Raw genomic sequence first — 25,592 nt, 5'->3', positions numbered from 1 at the left:
CCCAGTCAAGTTCAGCAGGATTTGTGTGAGTTCAGCAGCATGTTTGTGGCCTCCTTGCTTGCTGGCTCGGCCTTTCTCCTCCTGGGCGAGAGGAGTCGTAAACACAGCGTGGGATCGCCGTAAAACAGTTCCTAAAAAACACATTTTCAGTTTACTGACTAAATGCAAGAGCTCTGGCCCGGAGGGGGGAGAGAAACTTGGACGGATGGAGAGTAAAGAGCAGACAATTTGGCAGATTCTGTATATTTATTATCTGCCTCAGTTAAGTGAATATACTGCTGAGGTGAAAAGGTTTTTACACCCGCCTCAATGTTTTACATTCCCATTCTGATAAATCTTCAGTGCTTTTATTCTGGTTTAACGTATTTTCTCCTACATACACATTTGATTTGACATTTTTAATTTTTTTGTGTCATAAACACTCATTATCATATAATTTTGCCTTAAAAAATCTCTACTGTTCTTCTTATACTAGCCGTACGTGTCGCCAATCATATACGAACTATGTTTATGTTTCCCTATAGGATGCTCTATCGTAGTGTACATTCTGTGTTTCTATTCTGTGTTGCGTCCCATCGCTGTTTGCTGCTGCAGTGACAGAGTTTGTCTGTTGGCATCATTAAAATTTCATTTGATCTCAGAAAGAGAGATTACAACCTTTTCTGTTCTGAAGCGCTTCAGTAAAATGTACAAGGAATCTGGCTTTTTGCAGAAGAGCGAGTCTCCTCACTGTGGGTAAACTGTGCACACAAGATACACGAATAAACACTAGACTATACTGTGTACACACACACACACACACACACACGCAGGGGTGTAATGTGGTGGAATGCAGAGCTGTGTGTGTGTTTGTCTTTCCTGCTATTGTCAGACGGAGATTGATACCGCCTCTCTTTACTGACAGACGATTGTCGAAGCTTCCTGAACTAATTATAAAAAGCAACAACAGTAGCTCACAAACCCTGTCTGCCTGTCTGCCTGTCTGTACTGTATCTGAATGACCACTTGCCTCGTCTGTGTAGTAAAGCCTTACATGTCTGTGGTTTTGTCTATTTCAGTCATACAAGATGTCGATTCAGATCTGGCTTTGCAAGTTCACACTAGGGATGTGACGAGAACCAATACTTCGGCACCAAGTCAATGCTAAAATTCAGAAACTGTGACAGTACTCGTTTTTTTCTAAAGTACCGCAGGTACCATCAGGGCTCGAGATGAACGCCAACCCGTGTTTGGGACGCGGTAAACTCACTATTGACACATCCAGGAAACGCACCCTATTTTTCCCCCCGATAATGCTTCATTGTGAACAACAATCAGTGTTGAAATTGTCAGGAGGAGAGCTAGTTAACGTTAGCTGTTAGCAGCCGGTAAGCAGCACAGTCCTGCACAGACCTAACAGCTAATGTTAACGGAAGGTGCCACTGATTTACATTAGGATGTGTTCAGGCTCTGTCCAGTAAACATGAGTATTGGGAGAAGGTAAATTCAACTTTCCGAAATGTTCGAATTAGGGCTGTCAAAGTTAACGCGATAATAACACGTTAAAATTAATTATTTTTAACGCCAATAATTTCTTTAAAACATTTACGCAACTTGCAGTTTTTAAGTTGTAGCGGACTCAGTTTTAAAGCTAGAGTGAAGATGCTGACATCATATGAAATTAAAAAACCTAAGAAATCCATTGGTTCCAATCATGTCATACTAGCTTGATTATCTGTCATGGCTATTTTCAAAGGGGTCCCTTGACCTTTGACCTCAAGATTTGTGAATGAAAATGGGTTCTATGGGTAACCACGAGTCTCCCCTTTACAGACATGCCCACTTTATGATAATCACATGCAGTTTGAGGCAAGTCATACTGAAGTCAGCACACTGACACACTGACAGCTGTTGTTACCTGTTGGGCTGCAGTTTGCCATGTTATGATTTGAGCATATTTCTTTATGGTAAATGCTGTACCTGTGAGGGTTTCTGGACAATATTTGTCACAGTTTTGTGCGAGTGTATTTTGAAGTACATAGGATTTGTTTTACTTTCGTTTTTACTGTGATATCGAATTGGTATAGAAAATCGTGGAACTTCACTGGTATTGGCATCGACTACTAAATTTCTGGTATTGTGACATCCCTAGTTCCTGGTGGAAGCAACTCACAAACTATGACTTCTTATGTCAAATGGATACGATATAAAACCGTTTTACCTTAATGTAAGACATAATAAGTTCAGTTGTGTCTAGTTTTCTTTGCACAAACAGAAGAGAAGTTGGAGAGCACACAGAACAGAGAGGAGAGAGGGAGAGAAAGGTGAAAGGTCAGACATTGAAAAGATACTAACATCAGTCTGAACTCGCCTCCTATTGTCTAAGTAGCTTGGAAGTCCGGAAATAGCATGTTGCATTTACACATACAGAGTATACACAGACATAAGAGGTGCAAGTGTAAGATATAAATCAACTCTGTAAGAATAAGCCCATCAGCCACGTCGCCTCTGCACATGTGTGTGTGTGTAATGAAACAGTACTCATGGAGTGGCTGTGTTCCGCACAGGAAGTGGCAGCAATCCACTTCCTGCTCGGATGGAAATCTCATCTGTGGGGCGAGCTGCCCAGGGTGTTACCACATACAAACACACGTAAACGCACACAAGCTGGAGCACAAATATATGGAAGAACAAACACACACACACAGTGCAGACCACCACCCAGTCTATTTCAGTTTGTCATGTATTGTCACCTGAGCTTACAGTAAATACAAACTCTTTGTTCTCAGCCCAGCTCTGCTTAGGGGGCTTTTTCTTTGTGTGCTCTTTCCATAAACCAATAACAACAGTCCTATTAATAAATGCTATTCTTACTCTGTGGTATCAAGTGAAAGGCCTCTGAGTTAGAATCATACACTAGGACAGTACGTCATATGCTGCATTTACACTGGTACGGCACGGCTCTACTCGACTCGACTCGCTACCTTTTTGCTTTTCCATTAGCCAAAAGTTGTGGATATTACCTGATGGTACCACCTCAGTCGAGGTTTCAAGCGAGCTGAGCTGATACTAGAAGGTGGAGTTAAAACACTGCAGACCACTGATTGGTCAGAGAGAATCATCACAAGGATCGTTACCTGCGCCACACGGGACATGCTGCACAAACCTGCCGTTTTTAAATAGCCAAGCTACAGGCCGCAATTTTTCTTATCCATCTGCTTCAAGATCATTAAGAATTTCTGATTTTATACTACGGCTGGAATTTGAATTAAATTATTTTTTTTATTTTGCATAATTCTTATCAATTATCACATTTTACTCATAAACTTTGCTGTTGCAATTGGGGGAGACAGCACCCAAGGTGGAGACAGACAACCAGATGAAGAATTACGCTGCAAAAACTATGAAAATAAAGATCAAGATGGAAAGTTTGGGGAGTTTTCCTTTGAGACTAATTAAAAAATACATAGAGAAAAAGCCTATGTCTAGTTTCCAAGACTAAAGGAGTATCATGAGATAATTACAACAGAGTGTAAGGTTTTTTGGGCCACAATGTCCGACATGTTTGAGATAAGTTGCAGTAGAAAAGGAAGCAAAACTCACGTTTCAAGTTCACATTTGCTTGAGTAAATTAGACATTGTATGGCATTTACTGTGTGATATACAAGCTACATAAAGTAAACATGTTGACATACCTTAAAATATAGAAATTACTGAAAAAAATAATTTGTTAGTCTGAAATTTACAAAACAAACTGTATTACAAAACAAAATGACAAACCTGCATTGTTTATCCTGTAGTAATATCTTCAAAATACATTCGTAATGTATTTTATAATATATTTGTAATAATAATAATAATAAATATAATAATAATAAATATAATAATAATAATAATAACAAATATTAAATGTTATGTCAGGCTTTTCTTTATGCATTAATTGGCCCTAAACCAACATAAAGCAGGTATGTTTAATGTTTTTACTGACTCATTTTAGCAGAATACAAAGAGTGCGTAAATAAACAGATACTCCACATGGACAAGATGTTCAAAGACAATAATTAGCATAAAATAAAACACACATTTAAAAAAAATCACACCCTCTCTCTCTCACTATTTCTGTGTGGCTGCCCATTTGCTGAGGCAAAACAAACTGATTTAACTGGTAAATAAAGTCACAACACTCTCCCGAGATTTAACCTTAACCCTGAAGTGTGTTGCATAACAGCAGCAAACTTGACAGATAAAACACGGGCTGTTAGCACCCCCCACCTCCCTTCCCCAGTGTTTGACTAGACAGCAGTATCCAAACACGGGGACTCCTCACTACACTGACTTTACAAGGACTAATTACCGGCTGGCACTGAGTGCAGACAGATGGTAGAGAGAGAGGGAGAGAGGTGGAGAAGGAGCACACAGGGAGGAAAATGAAAAGATATATATTGTCGTTTAAGTGTATGTGTGTGTGCCAGTTTGTGTACATGAGCTAATTTGCGTCAATAATTACCATCCACCCTGCAGCAGACAAAAGAGGTGCCTGAACATTACAAGCCGACGTCTGACGCCAGTCTCATTCCTCTGCTGACTCTCACAACAGGCAACATTTTAATATCAGAAAATGCCCCCTTTTGTTGTTCGTTACATGCCGACTGATACAATGGGCACAAATGCTTGGGGATAAATAAAAGAGGAGCTGGGTGGTTAGCATGAGAAGCTGTCAACAAGTCCTCTGACCTAAAACACAAGCTCTTACGGCTTGCAACTTAATTGTTTTAGTTCAGTCTCACCACTTTCATCAGCAGAAGAAGTCAACTGCTTTCAACAAAAAAACTCATTAGACAAAGTTAGCGACTAGGTAGTGAACATCGAGGAGCATTTAGCAGCTAAATATTTCTCTCAGAAGTTGATGTAAACCAAAACAGAGCTAAAAGGAGAGTGGATATTTGACTTAAATCCATCAGAAACTACCAATCAAGCTACCCGACAGTTTGCAAGGCTGAGGTAGAGATGCATGCCCAAAAGAAAAGCCCACATTTCTGGTCGGAAGGAGAAACAAACCTACTTTTAAACGGAATGAAAGACTTAGATATCAACAGGTTTTTGGATATGCACAAATATCCCGAACCTGCCTAACCTTTTTTTCCAAGAAGATGGTTGAAGGAATGGTAGAGGGAAGCTGTGTTCACACAGTCAGACAAGTCTGCCACCGGTTGCAGAGTATGCACGGCTGCATGTAAACTGGAGTTTTAGTGTTGATAAGAGTATTAAATACTTGACAAATCTCCCTTTAAGATACATTTTGAACAGATAAAAAATATGCGATTAATCGTGATTAACTATTTATAATCATGCGATCAATCGCGATTAAATATTTGAATCGATTGATCGCCCTAATATTTTCCAAGCTACTGTAGCTTTCATATTTCACGGGACCTGTGAGTACAGTTTCCATGGGAACGCAGCCATCAACTCTTTCGTCACACGGAAGTGGGCATGGTTTCATCTAAAGTAGGCTGGAAAAACGTTAGACGCGTCCCCTCACAACACAGCCGTACTGGCATTTTCCCTGAAATGCTACTCGGTCTTGAGGTGGGAAATTGGCCTGAATATTGATCCCTGCTCCCATTCACACATGACCCCATGTAGGAAATGTTCCTGAACATTTCAGGGATAGACTGCATGTGTGAAAGGGACTTTACTGGGACACTTTAATTGTACAGAGCTATAGATAATGTTATTAGTAACACCTGTGCTTTTCCTACTATGACAAGTCCAAAATGTTTGTATGAGCTTGTGGCTGGAATAAAGATCGAGTTCACTTTTCCCAGATAGATGAAGGTCACAAAATGTCTCTTCTAAAAAATGGAAGAAAAATAAAGTTCTTTTAAGGTTCTATTTTTAGACTCTGGTTCTCTCCTTTAGTCCGAACCTCTCCAGTGGTTGTCTCCTCTCCACCTCTGCCCCATTGCACTCCTCCTCTCCTCCCCCTCCACTCTTTATTCAAGCCTTCTTTTTCAACCCTCCCCTGCTTTTCCACCCTGCCTCCCCCACCCCACCCTCCTTATTCCTCTCCTTTCATCCCTCTCCCCTCGCGCCACTCTCGTTAGCCGGGTATAAATCTCCAGAACTAACCCAGTAATTTAACCCATTAGCATCTCAGATATGCGGGTGGCACCTAAATTACGACGGTGCAGAATAGTGATGCATGTAGCCCCGGCTGGTGAATTTACAACCTCTCGTTACATATTCAACCGGCATAAATCAAGCGCTCCCCACTGACACGCACGGGCCGAGGTGGAGGGAACAGTCTCAGAGACGCGAGTTAGTTAATCATGTGGAAATAAGAAGCATAACCTAGATTCACACACACACACACACACATATACACACACTCACACAACCACACACACACACACACTAATACGGGGAAACACACATACACAGGTACCTGCAGTTTTATACTTGAACACACACCGATATGTGCACCCACAATAAACATTCACACTCTTCCATACACACTCCAGAGTACACACGAACACTTTCATAAACTAAGCATGCACAAACAAAATAAAGTAATCACAAAATTAAAAACACTGAATCTAACCGCAGATGTTTTGTTTTACTCCCGTCCCCCACCTTCCCTCTCTTCCTCCAACTCCTCCAAACACACACTCCTGCCTAAATGAGTGTTTCCGTGTGTTGATGGGCAAGACAAAGAGCACAATCAGCCACCACTACGTGTGTGTGTGTGTGTGTGTGTGAAGGCTTGTACGCCTCTGGTGTTATCCGAGCGCATGGTTTTGGCAGCAGCGTGGGGCATCTAGTCGTCACAGCGGCGGCGGCGACAGCGAGTGAGTGATAACTGTAGTAAAAGTGTAGTAAACAGTCTGAGTGATGGCGGCTGTCGGCGGGGCCAATTGAGCGTGTGACATCAGCCGTGACACATCAGCGGAGAAGCACAACGGTAATGACAGCATCGCCACACAGCGCGCTCGGGCTATCTGTTACCGCTTAACAGCCGCCACACGCACGTATACACAAAATGAACATATAGTCATTGAAGGGGATAAATCTGACTTTCAGCTGCAGTTAGAAGCTGCAATTGTTCCAAAAACACTCTGAAGTCATGAAGGGAATTTTTCTTTATCTCTTTATCTGTGTGTGTGCTTGTATCTATCTTTGTGAGAATCAATTTGACTTTTTGACCTTGAGAGTGAGGATAATTTTGGAAAGTCCGGACATTCTGGCCGGTCCTCACCTTCAGACACACCTTCAAAGGCCTGTTTAAGGGTTCAGACTTGTTTTTTTAATGTTCAGGTTAGAATTAGGTTTAGGTTAGGGTAAGGGTGAGGACAGTGGGCAACTCTGGGGTCTGAAAAGTGAAGCCAAAGTGGAAGTGCCTTAAACTTGCATTATTTCTAATAGCCAGCAGGGTGCGACTCCTCTGGTTGCAAAAAGAAGTCTGATTGAACAGAAGTCTATGAGAAAATGGCCCTATTTAATTTATTACCTCAGTAAACATTGTAAGCATGAGTTTATGATCTCAATCAATAGTTTAAAGTCTTCTTCAATACAGCATGATGTTCATTTAGTAAATGATGGTCCCATTTAGAGTCAAATGGACCATAAAGCAGGGGATGCTACCTTGTGATTGACAGGTCGCTACCGCGCCGTTGACCGGTCCGGGAGTTGTCCGTGTTTTTGACTTACTTTAATCCTTTCACAGTGTGTTTTCAGTTCATGAAAGTTAATTCTAAACTTTTTTGTCGCCTAAAAATGTCTTATTCAGCGTTCGGTCGTACTTAGCTCCACCCTGTCGTGTCAAAAATAAACAAGATGTCAACGACCAAAATGTTGACCTCGTGACTTCAAAACGGTAGTCCACAAACCAGTGGGTGATGTCACGGTGACTACGTCCACCTCATACATCCACCTCGTATATCCAGACTATGGGTAAGGGTTGAGGTTAGGCATTTAGTTAGTGATGGTTAAGGTTAGGGTAAGGGGCTAGGCTGGGGAATCCATTATGTAAATTAGGGTCCTCATAAGTATAGAAGTACAAGGTTGTGTGTGTGTGTGTGTGTGTGTGTGTGTGTGTGTGTGTGTGTGTGTGTGTGTGTGTGTGTGTGTGTGTGTGTGTGTGTTGGGAGAGGCCACTGGTAACTCAAAGCAGGGAAATCTTAGGTACGTAGGTTTGGGGGTAGTTAGGAAGGTGAAAGGTCAGAAGCTCGGGTCCCTGGAGAAAGACAACAAACACTGCTCCTCCCAAAGGAAGAGACTCTGAGTATCATTATAATACACAAACACACACACGCACATGCACACACTCTATATACCGCAAATCATTATAACATGTAGTGTTATAATGAGGTGGTCACCTTCTAAACCTTCTAAAAACTAATCCCCTGATGTCTCTCTCTCACTCTCACCTACCAGCCTCCCATGAGACCCGCTGACTGTGAGGGACTCATAATTAGACCCGGGGACTCAGACGTGGGAGACACAGACTCACACAACACATCTGAATGAAGGATATGGTCTATAGTCAGACAATAATTAATGCACAATCCAGGATACGACATCCCAATCACAATAACTGTGTCTGGAAAAAGTTCTGATAAGTGCCACATTAAGGGACAAGCACTACTTGAAATTCATCAATACTTAACATATAACTAAAGTAAACAGACCATATCTTTAATGTAAACCTATAGAGGTAATCCAAATGCTTGAAGATGCATATCAAAGACGTTCATCCGCTGTGAAATCTCAACGTGTTTACTCCGGTGTTTCGTCACTACGAGCACTAAGCTACAAGCATATAAACTGCTGTGAAGATTAACAGAGTGCTGTACCTTTTATTAAGATAAGATAAAAATGAGATAAGATAAGATAGAACTCTATAAATCCCAAATATTTGTGCCAATGTGATCAGTATACATAGTAAAATAACAATATACTGTAGGGATCGCAAGAAAAACAATAATTCGGTACCAAGTCGACGCCAAAATTCTGAAAACGTGACGGTACTTTCTACAGTACCTCAGGTACCGTCAGAGCTCGAGACAAACGGCGTCTAAAATCCTAAAGGACGCAGTAGTCACTATCGACGCACCCTATTTTGTCCCTGCTAATGCTACATCGTGAACAGCAAATCTGTGTTGAAATCAGCAGGAGGAGAGCTAGTAATGTTAGCTGATAGCAGCCTGTGGGCAGCATAGTCCTAGAGAGCAGCTAACAGCTGACGTTAACGGAGGTTGCATTGAGTTTCATTATGATGTGTGCAATTTATTCAGTAAAAATAGTACTAGGCGAAGGTAAATTATAATGTTAATTATAATGTTCCTTCAACAATGCTCATAAAATATGTATATATCAAAGAGGAAATCACACAAGTAAATGTAAAAGCAAAATGATAATCTAAGGCATAAAATAGTGCAATTAACATAAATATAAACATAAGTAAATATAAAATAGTAATATAAATGTAAATTTGTAATTTTGTTAAAGACAGTATTTCAGATGTGAAAACTGAATGTATCAGGATATAGTATGCATATGCATGATGAGGTAATATATACTGTATATACAGAGGTGTAGACAGGAATGTAGTATGTATAGAGAAGTGATAAATATGTTTATGTATACACAGAGGTGTAACAGTCTGTAAAGGAGTATGTAAAGTATATAAGGTAAATAAAGGTCAAACAATTACAATAGAATTGAATTGAATAAATCGGCTCCAATATCACCGATACCCAATCAAGCCAATTGAGTCAGTATCTTCCGGATATCCAATCCAGTATCGGTATCGGTGCATCTACTTAAAAAGTAAGAGAAAAATATATGTTTTTTTTAATTTTTTTTTTTATTCAGGTGAGTCTTTATGCTTACATTAAAAGAAAGTTTCCATGCCTTTTACTACAATATTTGCATGAAGATACACTTAACAGAAAGATGCAGTTGGAGGAAAGAAATCTTGCTTGTAACTTGATATAATGGGGTGTTTTCAGCTGATTAGCATGAACATATATCCACTTATAACCCATTTAAACATCTTAATCAGAATAATAGCTTCCTCTGATGATGGGACATTATGTGCATGCAAACATCACTAAGCTGTTCAGATGCTGCTTTTGGATTGAAACTCTTTATCTGTCTGTCTTCTGTCTGTCATCGTAAAGAAACAAAAGCACCAAGTTGCCATCACCTTTTGGCTTTCGGGGCAGTTTCTCATAAAAGAGCGCATTATAAATTCTCCAAGAAGACCAGTTATATTTATGCCGAAGCCACAGGTCACAGAGAAGAAATGCAGATTTACACAAACTGTCTTTCATTTTAAATAAACACCCAGATGATAGCGGTGGGTTTGACACCGGAGCTGGCTAACACCTACGCAGCGTGACCCGAGTTCAAGTGTTTCTATCTCGCTTTCTCCGCTCGGAGAAAGATACAGAGAGAAAGAGAAAGAGAGAGAGGGAGGGAGAGGGAGACAGAGAATGGCAGGAAGAGGGAGAGAGCAGCATTTAACCTCGGAGGGTCAGACCAAAAATTCAGTTCTCTGTGATCAATAAGTCCAAGAAATACACGCACCCACGCACCGCTGTCACAAATACACAAATACACTTTCCTAATGGGCACACACACACACACTCAAAAACCTGAACACTTCAGCGTTAAACACGCACACAAACACACACAAACACACACACTGTGGAAGAGCTGGCCTCAGCTGTGCTCTCCTCTCCAGCACAGCACTAACTGACGGCTAATCGATTAGTGCTTGGTTACCTCTGACCCCGCTAGCTTCCTGTCTGACAGATTACACCTCCGCAGTTCCAAAGGACTGCATTCGCCTGCCTATCTGTGTGTGTGTTTGTGTGTGTGCAAGTGTTTGTGTTTGTGTGTGGCTCGGCTTTTCACTCACTAGCACCGCAACAGAACAGAAATAACTCAGGACGGACAGTCCATCTCACATGTATGTTATAATACTGTATATGTGTAATTGTGTGGGTGTGTTTGTGTGTGTTTGTGTGTTTGTGTGGTGGGATGTTTTCTTGTCTATGGCGGTGCAAAACACAGTGTTTGTTGTTGTTTGGGCGTGTGCTATGTGTTACCGTGGCGACACAGACGGTGTGCAGATCAGGCAGCTCAGTCTGGGAGTGGTGATGCATTATTTTGTATGTGTGTGTGTGTGTGTGTGTGTGTGTGTGTTAGGAGGTAGATAACAATGCCCCTCTCGGCAGGACACTGGTGCTCTCTTCCTGGCCTGCTCTGCACGGGAAACACCGCCCCAACACACACACACACACAGATATTTATACCTGTGTGGGTTACAATGACTTCACCAGCTCACCCTGCACAGCCCTAACAAAGGGAAACAAGACCTCATTGTGGACTAGTGTCCCCCACCGCACACATACACACACACACACACACACACAGAGGAGGAGTGTGGTGCTTGCAGACTCAGCCGTCCGTTAGATCAGACAAGGTTAGCATTTTTATTCCGACACGGCTATTAATAATGAAATGATGCATGGCTGGCACATTTACACTCTCCTCTCCTCGCGTCTCTCTCCTCTCCTCCCCAAATTCCTTTTTACAGTTGTACAAACTCTCTTACAGTAGGTAAACACGCTCTTGCTCGGCCTCCCAAAACACCTCAACCACCGGTTCACTTTGCGGTAAGGGGAAAATTCCCACTCCCATCAGTGTGTGTGTGTGCGTAGTCTGCAGGGAGTTTCCAGATCAACTAAATTTGTTTGCTTTTTAATGACAGAGCTTAAGATATTCACACACACACACGCGCACACACCACCACCAACCACCTATCGTGAATGAGCCACTCTGTACTATTGCCCCCTAATATGTGTATGTGTGTGTGTGTGTGTGTGTGTGTGTGTGTGTGTGTGTGTGTGTGTGTGTGTGAGAGCGAGACTAATGGCTGTCCAGTAATGGGTGCTTGGTGAGAGAGATCTCTGTGTTTAGGTACCCAGAGGCTTCTAACCACAGTCTCATCGTCCACCAGAAGGTTATCCACATACCGCACTAATACACACGCACACACATTCATTCACACACACACACACGCACACACACACACACACGTCAGCTAGGCTTGCCGCAGTAGTCGGTGTTACCGGTGTTCGAGCATACACCAATTACATTACCTGCCCATCGCCCCCACCGTCGTTTTGCTTTGTATCAGCGCCCACATTCATCAAATTTAAAAAAAACAACCTCTAATTTGAAAAATACTAATCGTGTTATTAATACATAGGTGGATAATGGACGCTACAATTATAAACTAAAAGTGAAAGTGTCTGCTCCGTACGAAGTCTCAGCACAGAGCAGCAGGAGTCAGATTTCACACACACACACACACGGGATGAGAGAGCGTTGACAAACAAGACGATGGCGGAGGATGTGGTGTCAAAGCGAAAAGCAAAATCGCCTATGGCAATATTTCAGATTTAAATCCAATGCTAATAGAGAACCATAACATTAATGAGGCAATCGCTAAACTTTTGGTATAAAGCCGTGCGGAGGACGAGCGCTGGGCTTTGATGCAAATATTCGTAGTGGCCAAACGGCGGTACTACAACTTCCGTGTCCGTCACGTGATGCCATTGGGCCCAAAAATACTTTTTCCCGTAGACTTACATTGGGAAAGCGACGTCTGTAACTCAGCGGATAATTTTTTTTTAGGTAAATCAACTCCGTAGTATGAACACTTGAATAGCCCTTCTTTAAATCATTAGGTTGTAAAAGTTGTAAAATGCACTAATAGCCGAATCCAGAGTTATTTTTCTTCCTCCGTTCATGTGAATGAGACCCAGACCGTGGCTGGAGCGAGGGCTGGGAGGCGGAGTTAAAGGAAACGCTACTACAGAAGATCGCCGAATGATTGAAAATTTCCTCACTGACATCTCTAACATCAGCTATTTTTATTAGATTGCCAGTGAAGAAGTCATGCAGTCAAATAGTAAGTTATATAATCACTCACTGAGTCAGTCAGTCGGTAAGTTTGTTGATCAATCACCCAAGTCGGTAAATCCGTCAGTCAGTAGGTTAATTAGTCAGTCAGTCAGCTAATTAGTCCGTTAACGAAATGGAAATGATTGATTTAGATTCAGCATAATATCATGCTTCCTGTTCCACGTTGCCTACAGTGCACTCCGGGCTTGATTTCTCCCTCCATGATACAATATCCAGTAAACTGTAATACTTGTGGCTTGAAATGATTTCTGGTGCACTGTGTCAGGTCTATAAATCCCCCGAGTGCTGTACCATAGCCTGGTTCCAGACCTCTGAATCACTGCCCACATATCCAATTTTTGTCAGCAATTCAAATAGGTCTGGTTTGTGTGCTTATTGATGGCTGTTTCGCTGGTTGAAAGAACAACTGGGCCAATCAAAGATTTTGAAGGCAGGATTAAGAATGACACAGACGGGAAGAATACATCGATTTTGGTGTCGGTGGTGGACTGATGGACACTGAGCCATGCCTTTAGAGAGGCTATAAAAACGTAATCATATTGGTAGTCGATTTATGGTAGGTTTGTGGCTTCGTCTGATGCTACAATATAAAAAAAATATTGTTAAGTTACCACACTAAAATGCCTTTAGTAAGACAGGAGCCATTTATATGTATTCTCCCTTTAAAAAAAAAAATACTAATTAGGGCTGTCAAAGTTAACGTGATAATAACACGTTAAGGCAAATTTGTTTTTACGCCACTAATTTCTTTAACGCATTAACACAATTTGCAACTTTTAGGTTGTAGCAGGCAGATTGTAAAGCGGGAGTGAAGATATTGGCATCATATTAAACTAGAAAACCTAAGGAATCCATTGGTACCAATCATGTCATACTAGCTTGTTGAGAAGGAGGTTAAATAATGCTCCACAGTCACGCTAAATTTTAGTGAGGTCCCTTGACCTCAAGATATGTGAATGAAAATGGGTTCTCTGGGTACCCACGAGTCTCCCCTTTACAGACATGCCCACTCTATGATAATCACATGCAGTTTGGGGCAAGTCATAGTCAAGTCAGCACACTGACACACTGACAGCTGTTGTTGCCTGTTGGGCTTGAGTTTGCTATATGATTTGAGCATATTTTTTATGCTAAATGCAGTACCTGTGAGGGTTTCTGGACAATATTTGTCATTGTTTTGTGTTGTTAATTGATTTTTAATAATAAATACATAGATTTGCATAAAGCAAGCATATTTTCCCACTCCCATGTTAATAAGAGTATTAAATACTTGAAAAATCTGCCTTTAAGGTACATTTTGAACAGATCAAATGTGTGATTAATCGTGATTAACTATGATTAATCATGTGATTAATCGCAATTGAATATTTTAATCGAATGACAGCCCTAATTCTAATACATGTGTTCCAATACTTTTCCTAATTAACTTTAATTACCAACACAAATCCAGTCAAGTGTCAACCTGAATGTTGCACACTTTCACTTATTCTGAACACAAACCCATTGAACCACTCACACACTGCATAAAAGTAATTGTAGTTTTTTGACAACAAGCAGACTCTTAGAGTAAACGAGGCATCATAACGGCTTCGACAGGAACAGATGGGAAAATGTGTGTGTGAGGCCATCATGTCTGTGTTTGTAGCTTTTAGGGTAACGTGATCCCTGCCTAAGGGTGTGTGTTGGGGCGGGGGGGGAGGAGTGTAGAGTGGGAGACAGGAGCAGGAAGGGAGGATGAGGGAGGCGAAAGAGGAGGAAAGGGGGAGGACAGAAAGAGGAAAAGGGTGTCTGTGTGTGGAGGGTAGCTCCACTCCACTCATAGCCCATGGCAGTTCAGTTTTCTTACTGATATTCACAGCCCTGTTCCACTAACACACAGACACTCAGGCTACATCCACACTAATACGTTTTTGTTTTAAAACGCACCATTTTTGCTACATTTATGTCTAGTGTCTATTAGTTTTTGAGCCCCTAAAAAAGAGAAGGGTTTGAAAACGCTGCTGACCCTGTTTTAGTTTTAAAACTCCAGGCTTGCGTTTTAGTCTGGATGGGCAGAAACGGAGACCTTTAAAAAACGATGACGCACGCAGACACCCACGTTCGCTTCTTGATTGGGTCTTATCAGTCATGACATGTCCTTACCTGATACATCACGCCTTGGCCCTTAGATTTTTTGTTGAGAAATGGAGAGGAAGAGAGAATTAAAGACAAATACTTCTTCTAATACACAAAGACAAACCGTCAGATAAAGAGAAAATGAAAACAAGATAAATTTAAGTAGAGAAAAAGAGAGAGGAAACACTAATAAAGCACCATTGCTCCCAATACTGTCAGCACAAACTCCAGCTCTGACCCTGAACGAGCCAAGTACAGTTAGTTTAGACAGATAGTCGACAAAAAATGGTGTGTTTTGTGTGTGTGTGTGTGTGTTTGTGTGTGTGTCCATTAAAGCGGGCAGTTAAACTAAATCAGCAAGTAATGTGAATGCCGAGCTTCTAAATGCTGGGACAGGTGCAGACTGAGACTAAATGAGAGAAATGAATAAAACATACTCCTCTCTCTCTCTTTCTCCCTCTCCCTCCCTGTCTCTCACCCACTCATACATACACGCACACACACACGCACGCACACACACACACACACACACACACACACACACACACACACACACACGCACGCACACACACACACACACACACACACACACACACACACACACACACACACACACACAAGCACAAACACAGTGAGAGAAGTGAACGCTGACATAAAGTCGATGGTATGAATAATTCCCAATAGTCCTCATCTCCAAGCAAGAGCTGACCTTTAACACAGGAAGTGATACTGCAACACGAGAGAGAGCGACAGAGAGAGAGAAAGTGTATTAAACTAATTGTGTCTTATTGAAGACACACTATATCAACCCGAACTTGCCTTAAAGTATTCAAACCAATTTTACTGTACGGTCATGAAGTGTGGGACCTCTAGACAAACCAAGACTATGAGAAATAGTATAAACTAGGGCTGGGACGATACACCTACTGTATCTCCCGATTCGATACTATCACGATACCAATTCTATACGTATTGCGATTTTAAGTATTGCAATTCGATTTTATGATTTATTGCAATTTTTGTTAACTTTTTTTAGCACCAGACCATGGGAAAAAGTTGAATCATAGACTTCTAGGGACTTTTAATTTGAAAAATATCTAAATTAATACATTAAAATGTTTGATTTTCAGCATGTATGTAGTCAGAGATGTCCTGAAGTCAAATATATCAGTCATTGTCAGGAATTATTTATTACATTTTTTCCAGCAACTCAAAAATTAAACAATAAAGACATTTCCCTCACAAATCAGTGGTATTTTCTTATTAATTTACAAAGGCCATGTAATGTTTTATACTTCTGCTGAATATAATCTAATCAATCTTATTTCCATTATATACAGTTCCCTTTGTTAACACCTTATTTTTGAAAACTGGATGTAGTCACACGTGTATACTTCTGCTAACTTCGCCAAGTCCGTCTCTAGCTCTCCTGTCAGCTCCGTTCTCTTTAAACATCCATGGTCAGCTCCATCGGGGCCGTTTGAATGCATTTAACAGAAATATCAGTATATGGGTGAGCTACAGTTGTAGCATCGGTCGATTTGACCACAGAGATGAGAGTGATGGTTGGCTTGACCGCACGTTATCGCAATATGATAACGTTAGCTGTCCATGACAGAGTCAGCATACAGCTTTAGCCATGATGTGGCAATGTGTGAAAGTGTTGCCATACTTTACTGTATGTGAAGTGCTTACCACTTAATTTAAAATGTGAGGGTTCAAGTCGTATCCATGCGGACCTTCCTCTGTTTTGTACTTAAATAAAAAGATAAATGCTGCCTTTGCACCAAGAACACAGTAGACAGAACAATGGCAGAGAGAATAAGAAAAAAAAATCATATTCAGACCGCGGTCCTTAACAACAAGGTGCAGAGGCATTCCTCAAAATTTCAGGCAAGGAATTTAAACGTGATGGAGAGAAACCGTTTTTGGGATTTAATATATCAGTCTGTCAGTGCTGTTGGTGTTTTCAAACGCACACCTTCAGACTGTAATAGTTACCACCAACTCTCTGAAGACAGCAATAATTTCACTGTAACTGGCTGTGAGCGCTGATCTCTGTGAATTGGACCGTTTTTTAAATGAGGCTCATTTGCATAGAAAGGGGGCAATTGTATCTAATTGCGATTATTTTGATTGATATTATTTATAAATAGTATTATGACATGATTTGTGATATTAGAAGGAATGATAATTTGCACATCATTATTCTCATTTTCATTGAAAAACATTAAAATGATTATAGTGTGATTTCTTGTCGGGATTTGTACCAAACAAAGATGTTTTCTTAAGTCTGTAAAATATGATGAGTAGGCCAGGACATCTCTGCAGCACAACAGTATTTAATTTAAAATGGTATTTTGACACATATTTCACCTTGAAAAAATACTGCGCCTCACGCGATTAGAAAATTGCAGTGAGCCATATTAGGATTTTGATAAAAATGTGATTAATTGTGCAGCCCTAGTACAGACACAGCAATGCTTTGAGCTAACATGCTCACAGCAATGGCAATACTAACATGCTGATGTTTAGCTGGTATAAGATATAATAACCGTGTTCACCATCTCTCAGTGTGGCGATGTTACGTACTAACATTGTTAACACTGTTCCTAATTATGGTCATGCAAACAGAGCAAATTGAATTTTGAGAGGATGAGAAGATCTGAAAGAAAGGAGGCCAAAGAAGGAAAAGACAGATGAGGACGGGTCAGGAAAGGAGAAAGCGTAATATCTCACTGTCTATTTTAGATACGTGAGCGTGTGTGTGTGTGTGTGTGAGTGTGTGTGTGACAGTGACAGTTGAGCGAACAGTGACATACCAGGTTGGCAGAGATATTTTGGTAACTAGGACAAGAGAGAGAGAGAAGGAGAGAGAGAGAGAGAGAGAGGAAGACAAAGGCAGAAAAGATGAAGAGATCGTTTAGAAGATCCCCCTCACTCCCTTCATCGCCTTTCTTCACCTCCTCCCCCTCCCCCTCCTCCTCCTCCAGCTGATTGACAGCGCCCCCTCCTCCCCCACCCAGCGCTCTTTGATTGACAGGACTCCCCAGACTGAAGCTCTTATCCCCTGAAACAAACCCCACTCTGCTCCTCCTCACCTCCTTTCTCTCCTCTGTCTGCCGAGACAAGCCACCTCCCTCCCTCCCTCTCTCTCTCCTCACCCTCCTCTTGCTTTTCCATTTTACTCCTTGTAAATGCTTTCTTATCATGTTCACCTCCTTCCATCGTTTTTTTCCCATTCCTTCCTTCTTCCTCTCTTCCACCGTCATCTCTTCCTCAAGCTGTGACCCCTCTTAACCCTATATATTACACACACACACACACACACACACACACACACGGGGAACCCCTTAAACCCCTCAGGCTTATGTGGGCCCCTTTAGACTTTGCGAGGACACACACTGGTACCCATAACCCCTCGACACACACACACACACACACGCACACACACAATATCACACACTCTCAAACCTCCTTCCTCAAGTCTTGACACTGATCTAAGCCCTGAGCACACAGTGCCTGAGACTATAACCCCCTCAAACTGCACACACACACAGCCTGAGCCTATTAAGCCAATCGTAGAAGTCTAAACAGGCAGTGAGCTGAGCAGTGAGGTAGGTAACCCCTCAGGGCCACGGAGAGAGTAAAACAGAGTCGAAGAAGGAAAACGAGAGAGGGGGAGAGGGAGAGGTAACGCAAGGGCAAGAAAGAGGAGGAGAGGAAGGGGGGGAAGTGGAAGTGTGGGAGGAGAAAGAAACAGGAAAAAAAAAGGAGATGAGGATGTTGAGTAAGAAAAGACAGTAGGAGATACAAGGAGGAGAAACTGAATGGCAGCCGCAGCCACACACACACACACACACACACACACACACACACACACACAAGAGGAGGAGAGGTGGATGTGGCTCTTTAGGAGTCAAGCAGGCGTATGATAGGATATCGTTGCATGTCGTTAACCCTATATTAACCCTGAGAGGCAGCGGGACACTCACTGCGCTACAACATGGATTAACTGGGCCACACACATACTCACACAAACATACACACACACACACTAGTGCGATAAGCTAGCTGTCAGTCTCACACACACGCACGCACGCACGCACGCACGCACGCACAAACACACACAAGAATTGATATCCTCACTGACACCATGCAATGAGCTGTCAATCACATACTACACCATAGATTGTATATAAAGATAAAGACGACGCATCTCCACTTCCTCCCACTGTACAGAACTGAAGGCAAAATATCCCAGACACTGGAGCTGCCATCTTGACATTTTGACGTCATTTGGAGCCACAGTCTGCGCCAAGGAATGTATATTGCCAAGAAGTGAAATCACTTGTTCGTTCTATTGCAACATCAGCGGCCAGCAGCAAAGCTATACCATTCCGCTATTTTGGAAACGACTACCGGACGCCAGTAAAACGTCCGTACAAAAAGTAAAACTAAATTATTTATATTATATTGTCATATTCTACTGAAATGGCCTGTGTTGAACAATAAAATATTATAAATATAGTAAGCGTTTTCAGTTAAAAATGGAGGCAGCGTCTGATGTCGTGTCTTTGCTTCTATACTCTTTGTCTGCGCAGTAGTGATCGGGCGGTGGAGCCGCGGTGTTGAGGTCATCTGCCTAAACCAATCGTGAGGCGAGCACGGCCGCAGCTTGTCAGAGAGAGAGACTCACAGCTGCCAATCATGACGTCTAACCCCCTTTTTATAGCATCAAATAACTAAATAAAATCAAACTTATCAGAAAAATTAACACCTGAACATACATCAGCAAGATAAGAACTACCTAAAATGACCGAAACCATCTTTGGGAAAAATGTATTTGGGGTGTTCTTTGACTTTTTATTTTGGCCTATGTTCCATCTGCTAACATGGAGGGGGCGGGCTTTATGATCTTTACTGCAACCAGCCAGCAGGGGGCGATCGAGATGTTTTGGCTTCACATTAGGGGAGCTGTCATGTCGTCCAACTTTATATACAATCTATGGTTTGTAATCACAAATAAACGCAGAAGCCAGTAGAGTGTTTGAATTTTTTCATAGCATTGGTGAACACTGGGAGCAGCATTACTTTTATATAATGTCACAATAAAATGTAATTTTGATGTCATATTACTTTCTTCCTTTTAACAATAATAATTCAAAAGAACTATTAACAATAAATCTAAAAAACAATATTATTTTCTGACCGCAAAAAGGGATGATCACATGTGATTTCAGTTGGACTTTGTCTGTTTACGAGCTGTGACAGACTTAAAGCTCTTATTTTAACTTTGTTTCTCTCTCCACATGTTTGGGTCGGCCAGCAGACTTCCAGATGTTAAACTGAGAGGCTGTGAACCACTGCGAAGTGGAGGGGGGGGCTACAGGAAGTATCCCACGGTATCCACGGTAACCTTGACATTCCATCCTGACCAAGTTCCCTGACATCTCCCACAATTCACTCTGCTCCTCTCTTCCAGCCATAAAACACAAACACACATACACAATGCTCCAAACAGTCTATAACACACATATTATGATTATATATGTATTATTTTGTCACTTTGTGTCTAATATATCACCTATTCAGTCAGTGGCCCAACCCAAGTCACAACCCACACACACACCTTCCAGGCGAATATATAATGGGGTGTAAGCCGAGATGTCTGAGATAGCCGACAAAAAAAGAAGAATGTGGCTGTGGTGAAAAGATACTATAATGTCCTGCACACACACACACACACACACACACACACACACACACACACACACACACACACACACACACACACACACACACACACACACACACACACACACACACACACACACACACACACACACACACACAAATGACACAATCATGTGTAGTAGTCGATCATGAAGCATTTTGCACTTTGTGTCTTATGTCTTATATAGGACACTAGGACACACACACACACACACAAACTGAGAATTGTGCTCTTTGAAATCGCTCCGTCAAAGCTCGCTTTGAGACACAAGTGTTTATCCACTTCATAAGATTTCTCTAAACACAAAAATAAGTGGGGGAGGTGAGAGAAAGGAGAGCCGAATCCTTAAAGCTAAAAGTGGAAATTAAGGAGTTTGACTTGGGAAAGAGGAGAGGAGAGGAGAGGAGAGGAGAGGAGAGGAGAGGAGAGGAGAGGAGAGGAGAGGAGAGGAGAGGAGAGGAGAGGAGAAAGTTAATCATGATTAATCGCAAATAAATCTTGTTTTTTATCTGTTCAAAATGTACCATTAAAGGGATATTTGTCAAGTACTTAATACTCTTATCAACATGGTAGTGGGCAAATATGTTTGCTTTATGCAAATGTATGTATATATTTATTATTGGAAATCAATTAACAACACAAAATAATGACAAATATTGTCCAGAAACCCTCACAGGTACTGCATTTAGCATAAAAAATATGCTCCATTCATAACATGGCAAACTGAAGCCCAACAGGCAACAACAGCTGCCAGTGTATCAGTGTGCTGAGTTGACCATGACTTGCCCCAAACTTTATGAGATTATCATAAAGTGGGCATGGCTGTAAAGGGGAGACTCGTGGGTACCCATAGAACCCATTTTCATTCACATATCTTGAGGTCAGAGGTCAAAGGACCCCTTTGAAAATGGCCATGCAAGTTTTCAAATGACAATCATATACTCATATCATAATGTTCTTAGCCCTTATACACTCTCACAATTTATTTTATTCAATTAATTAATTATTTTTTCTGATTTTTGACAAGAACAACTTGACACACAGTGCTGAGCTGCATCTCAAATTAATCTTCAGGTTCCCAGCTTTCAGATGATGTACACCACTTCTATGTGACATATACTGCTGACCTGCTATCTCCCCCTAAAAACCCTGTCCCCCCTAAAAAAGACAAAAATGGGTCTATGAAAAAAGGTAAAAAAATATGACTGAGTTATGGTGGGCTTTATGTTACGCTGGTTATAACAAAAAAAAAGATCACTGGGTTATCTGATAATGTGGTGAGTGACGGGAATCAGCACTCTCTCACTCCAGTCCCCATGAATTACTCTTTAAAACACACACACTCAGACGTGCACGCAGAGAAACCTGCTAACAGAGGGTTAAAACAACTGCCAAGAAGAAATCAGATTAAAATGAGGTTGGATCTCATTTCAGTTTTTCTCTGTCACTTTTTTCTTTGCTCATGACCCATTTTTCTGTGCTGCTGCAGGAGAGACAGAGACTGAGAGAGGAGGGGGGGATGAGGGAGGGATAACTTCAGTCCTCCACCTCGACAGGAAGAAAGAAAGAAACAGACAGACAGACAGACAGGTAGGAAAAAAAGTGGCAGTGAAAACGACAGACAGCTTCTGCTAGTAAACAGCTCTGTATTTTGCATTACGTAGAGGGAACACACACTCGTCTGTTTGTTCACTCAAGTCTGAAGATGTGCATAAGTGTGTGTGCCTGAATCTGCCAGATATGAGGTAGTAACTGAGCAGCTGATGTCCCCTCTGCACAGGTCAATGACTATATTACTGAAGTGCACATGTGCATGCAAATGAGGTGTGTGTGGACCTTTAATTCACCACTACTGATGAGTCCTGCTGTTTGACTCGTAAATGCAAAGCTTCGGTCTCAAATGTTTCAATCTGTCTCCCATCAGAAGCCATCGATTCAATCTGAGGAGCTTCTATTTCAGGAGTGACAGCAGATCATCCAAACACACAAACATCCCGTCGCACGCCGCCGTTCAAACAGGTCAACACAGTCCATCATCCAGTATGTGTGTGTGAGAGTGTGTGTGAGAGTGTGTGTGTAGGAGAGACAAAGATAGAGACGGAGTGAGAGACAGTACCTGTCGATGATAACAGGGTCTGAGGGTGTCTCATTACGGTTTCCGCAGCTCTTCTTGTCACAGCACCGACTGCGAGAAGAGAAGACAGTAGAAGAAGACACAGTGAGAAAGGAGTCAGACACAGGGAACAGTACTTAATACAGGAGTTCAAATTTAGATGTTTAAATGGGAGTGTTACAGCATATCAGGTGCTTTGTCTGTACTTAACATTCACAGAAATTGATCAAACCTGTCTAAAACTGAGTTTTACAGAAAGTCTAGCAGGTCCACACTGACAGCACGAATAAAAATAGACGTACAGTATATGACATTGAAAGGGAGGCTATAGCAGGATCTGAAAGAAATACACTGTGTTTTTAGCTGGTGAGAAAGAAAGACCTACATAGGCCCCTAGTGCTGCACTGCACTGCTTGTTGCTGCTAACTGCAATGGTTAGCCTGTGAAAGGTGTGAAGAGATACACCTCCAGCTGCTTCTTTTCACACCTGCCAGCATCAGGTGCACCCCAGATCCCAACCATCCTATGCCCAGGTGCCCCGACCGATCATCAATCAAGGAGTTGCTTGTGCGGTCGGACTGTCCTCCAAAGAAAAACGGCACAATCGGCCTTTACAGCTAGTGCCCCACAATGACATTACATTCAAGAGACAAAGCCCTGCAGCGGCCACGATTACGACTCTTATCCGCCGAGAGCAAAGGAGGAAGTAAGGTGATGTTATTACAGGAGGTCGAAGTGGACGGATGAGTCAACAAAACTTCTGACTTTAACGCTGTTTTTTGTTTGTTTCCAGTTTCCTAACGAAGTTTGTGCGCCTATTCCTAACCTAACCTTTACCATAGCATTGATATATCATAAAATGTATTTATTTTTCAACTGTGCTGTGTAACGGTTTTGGAAAGAACAGACAAATGACGTCGTCAGTGAATAACAGACACAGAGATCATGTGGATTAGACGACCAACAGGACAATCTATTTGGAGCAACACATCTTATAATGAACCCCAAAAGACTCATTTACTGATTATTTTCAAAAAATTGAATAGAATTTCATTTTGAGACAAGACTTGCCACCTTGCATGCCTTTTAAAACACTATATGACAACTTCCACTTCATCCTAATTGTAGTGACATACAGTTGAGGTGGCGGGTAGAGAGGATTTTAGACGCCTGAGGTTCAGAAGAGGAGGAGAGGGTGGGATACAAACACATGTAAGAAAAAAAACAACTGGCACGCGATCCAAAATTCACATATATGTACCGCTCGTCTGTCAAAGCTTTTTTGCGTGCATCAATTATGAATAAAGGTGTAAGCAGGAGGGGGAAGGATAGAGCCTGGGGGGGAGCGGTGATGAAGAGTGAAAGGGTGAGCGTGGGAGGGAGAGCTAAAACAAGAGGGTGAGAGCGAGGGGAGGGGAGGGGAGAGGTTTGGGTGGGAAGAAGAGGAAGGGGAGACGTCTCAGGTTTCCCACCGTCACAGATGGCAGAGGTGGAAAGAAAGAGACTGATACGTTACACCTTACACATTGTCTCCACTATCTGCTGCTCTGCCTCTCTTTCTGCTCCTCTCTCTGTCATTTCCTTTCTGCTGCTCTATGAACTGGGTCAGTGCACGGCCCCAGCTCCAGCGAGAGGTTACAGAGGAGGGGAAAGGGAAAATGGGGAGCACGGGAAAAGCTAAGCCCGAGGAGGGAGGGCTGGGAGGAAGGGGGGGGGGGGGGGGGGGTGTAGATGAGGAGGGGAGATTAAGGGAGGACAGTAGAGGAAGAGGAGACAGGAGCAGAGTGGAAGATGTTATAAATGGAGGGGTAGTGGGGAGGAAAACGAGGGGTGGGACGGGGTAATGTAGCACTTATTGCTCTGGATCCTGGTGATCTAATCATCTGCTCTCTCTCCCCCTGCATCACCCCTCCTCCCACCACACACACACACACATACTTTTAAACAATAGAGTCTCAATAGCATGAATTGGAGATGCCATTTTCCCCGGTCTATATGTGAAAATGTAGTAATAAATGTTTAAAATAGCTTTGGTTAGGGTAAGTCAACGGAAACAATTGGTCAATTAATCAATTAGTCGATCAATAGAAAAGGTTCCAGCTTCTCAAATGTGAGGATTTGCTACTTTTCTCCGTATCAGTGTAAATTAAATATCTTTAATAGGGCTGCAACTATCGATTATTTTCATTGTCGATCAATCTGCAGATTATTTTCTCGATTAATCGGTTAGTTGTTCGGTCCATCAATGTTTCCCAAAGAACAACACGACGTTCTCAAATGTCTTGTTTTGTCCACAACTCAATTTTATTCAGTTTACTGTCATAGAGGAGTAAAGAAACCAGAAAATAATCACATTTAAGAAGCTGGAATCAGAGAATTTTTCCCTTTTTTTTCTTAAAAAAAAGAATCCAACTGATTAATCGATTATAAAAATAGTTGGCCATTAATTTAATAGTTGACAAGAAATTGATTAATTGTTGCAACTCTAATCTTTAACAAACCATTTGAGGATTAATTGTTTGGGCTCTGGGAACGATTTTCTTACATTTTATTAGAAAAACGTTCAAAGAAACCAAATATGTCGTGAAATAAATCATAAAAGGATGTTCAAAATATCTAGACTATTTCCATTTGAGGGATATTTCA

The 25,592-nt window shown here is 41.8% G+C and overlaps 2 protein-coding genes across 5 annotated transcripts in view; both read right to left on the bottom strand.

The window, feature by feature from the left end:
- LOC141753357 (transcription factor COE1) overlaps positions 1–25,592 on the bottom strand; it is a 100,288-nt gene that overhangs the window by 57,032 nt on the left and 17,664 nt on the right. For all 4 annotated transcript variants that reach the window (XM_074611934.1, XM_074611932.1, XM_074611933.1 and 1 more), the window contains one exon: positions 22,950–23,018. In XM_074611934.1, coding sequence (XP_074468035.1) covers positions 22,950–23,018 — 69 coding nt within the window. The remainder of the gene's footprint in view (positions 1–22,949; positions 23,019–25,592) is intronic.
- Positions 1,996–25,592, bottom strand: part of fgf13b (fibroblast growth factor 13b) — a 260,311-nt gene continuing 236,714 nt past the window's right edge. Inside the window, exon 6 of the transcript XR_012590438.1 lies at positions 1,996–2,007. The gene's annotated coding sequence lies outside the window, so the exon portion shown is untranslated. The remainder of the gene's footprint in view (positions 2,008–25,592) is intronic.

This window comes from Sebastes fasciatus, chromosome 16 (genome assembly GCF_043250625.1).
Source record: "Sebastes fasciatus isolate fSebFas1 chromosome 16, fSebFas1.pri, whole genome shotgun sequence".
Taxonomy (NCBI): domain Eukaryota; kingdom Metazoa; phylum Chordata; class Actinopteri; order Perciformes; family Sebastidae; genus Sebastes; species Sebastes fasciatus.
The sequence above is the reverse complement of the archived record's forward strand: the minus strand, read 5'-3'. Positions and strand labels throughout refer to the sequence as shown.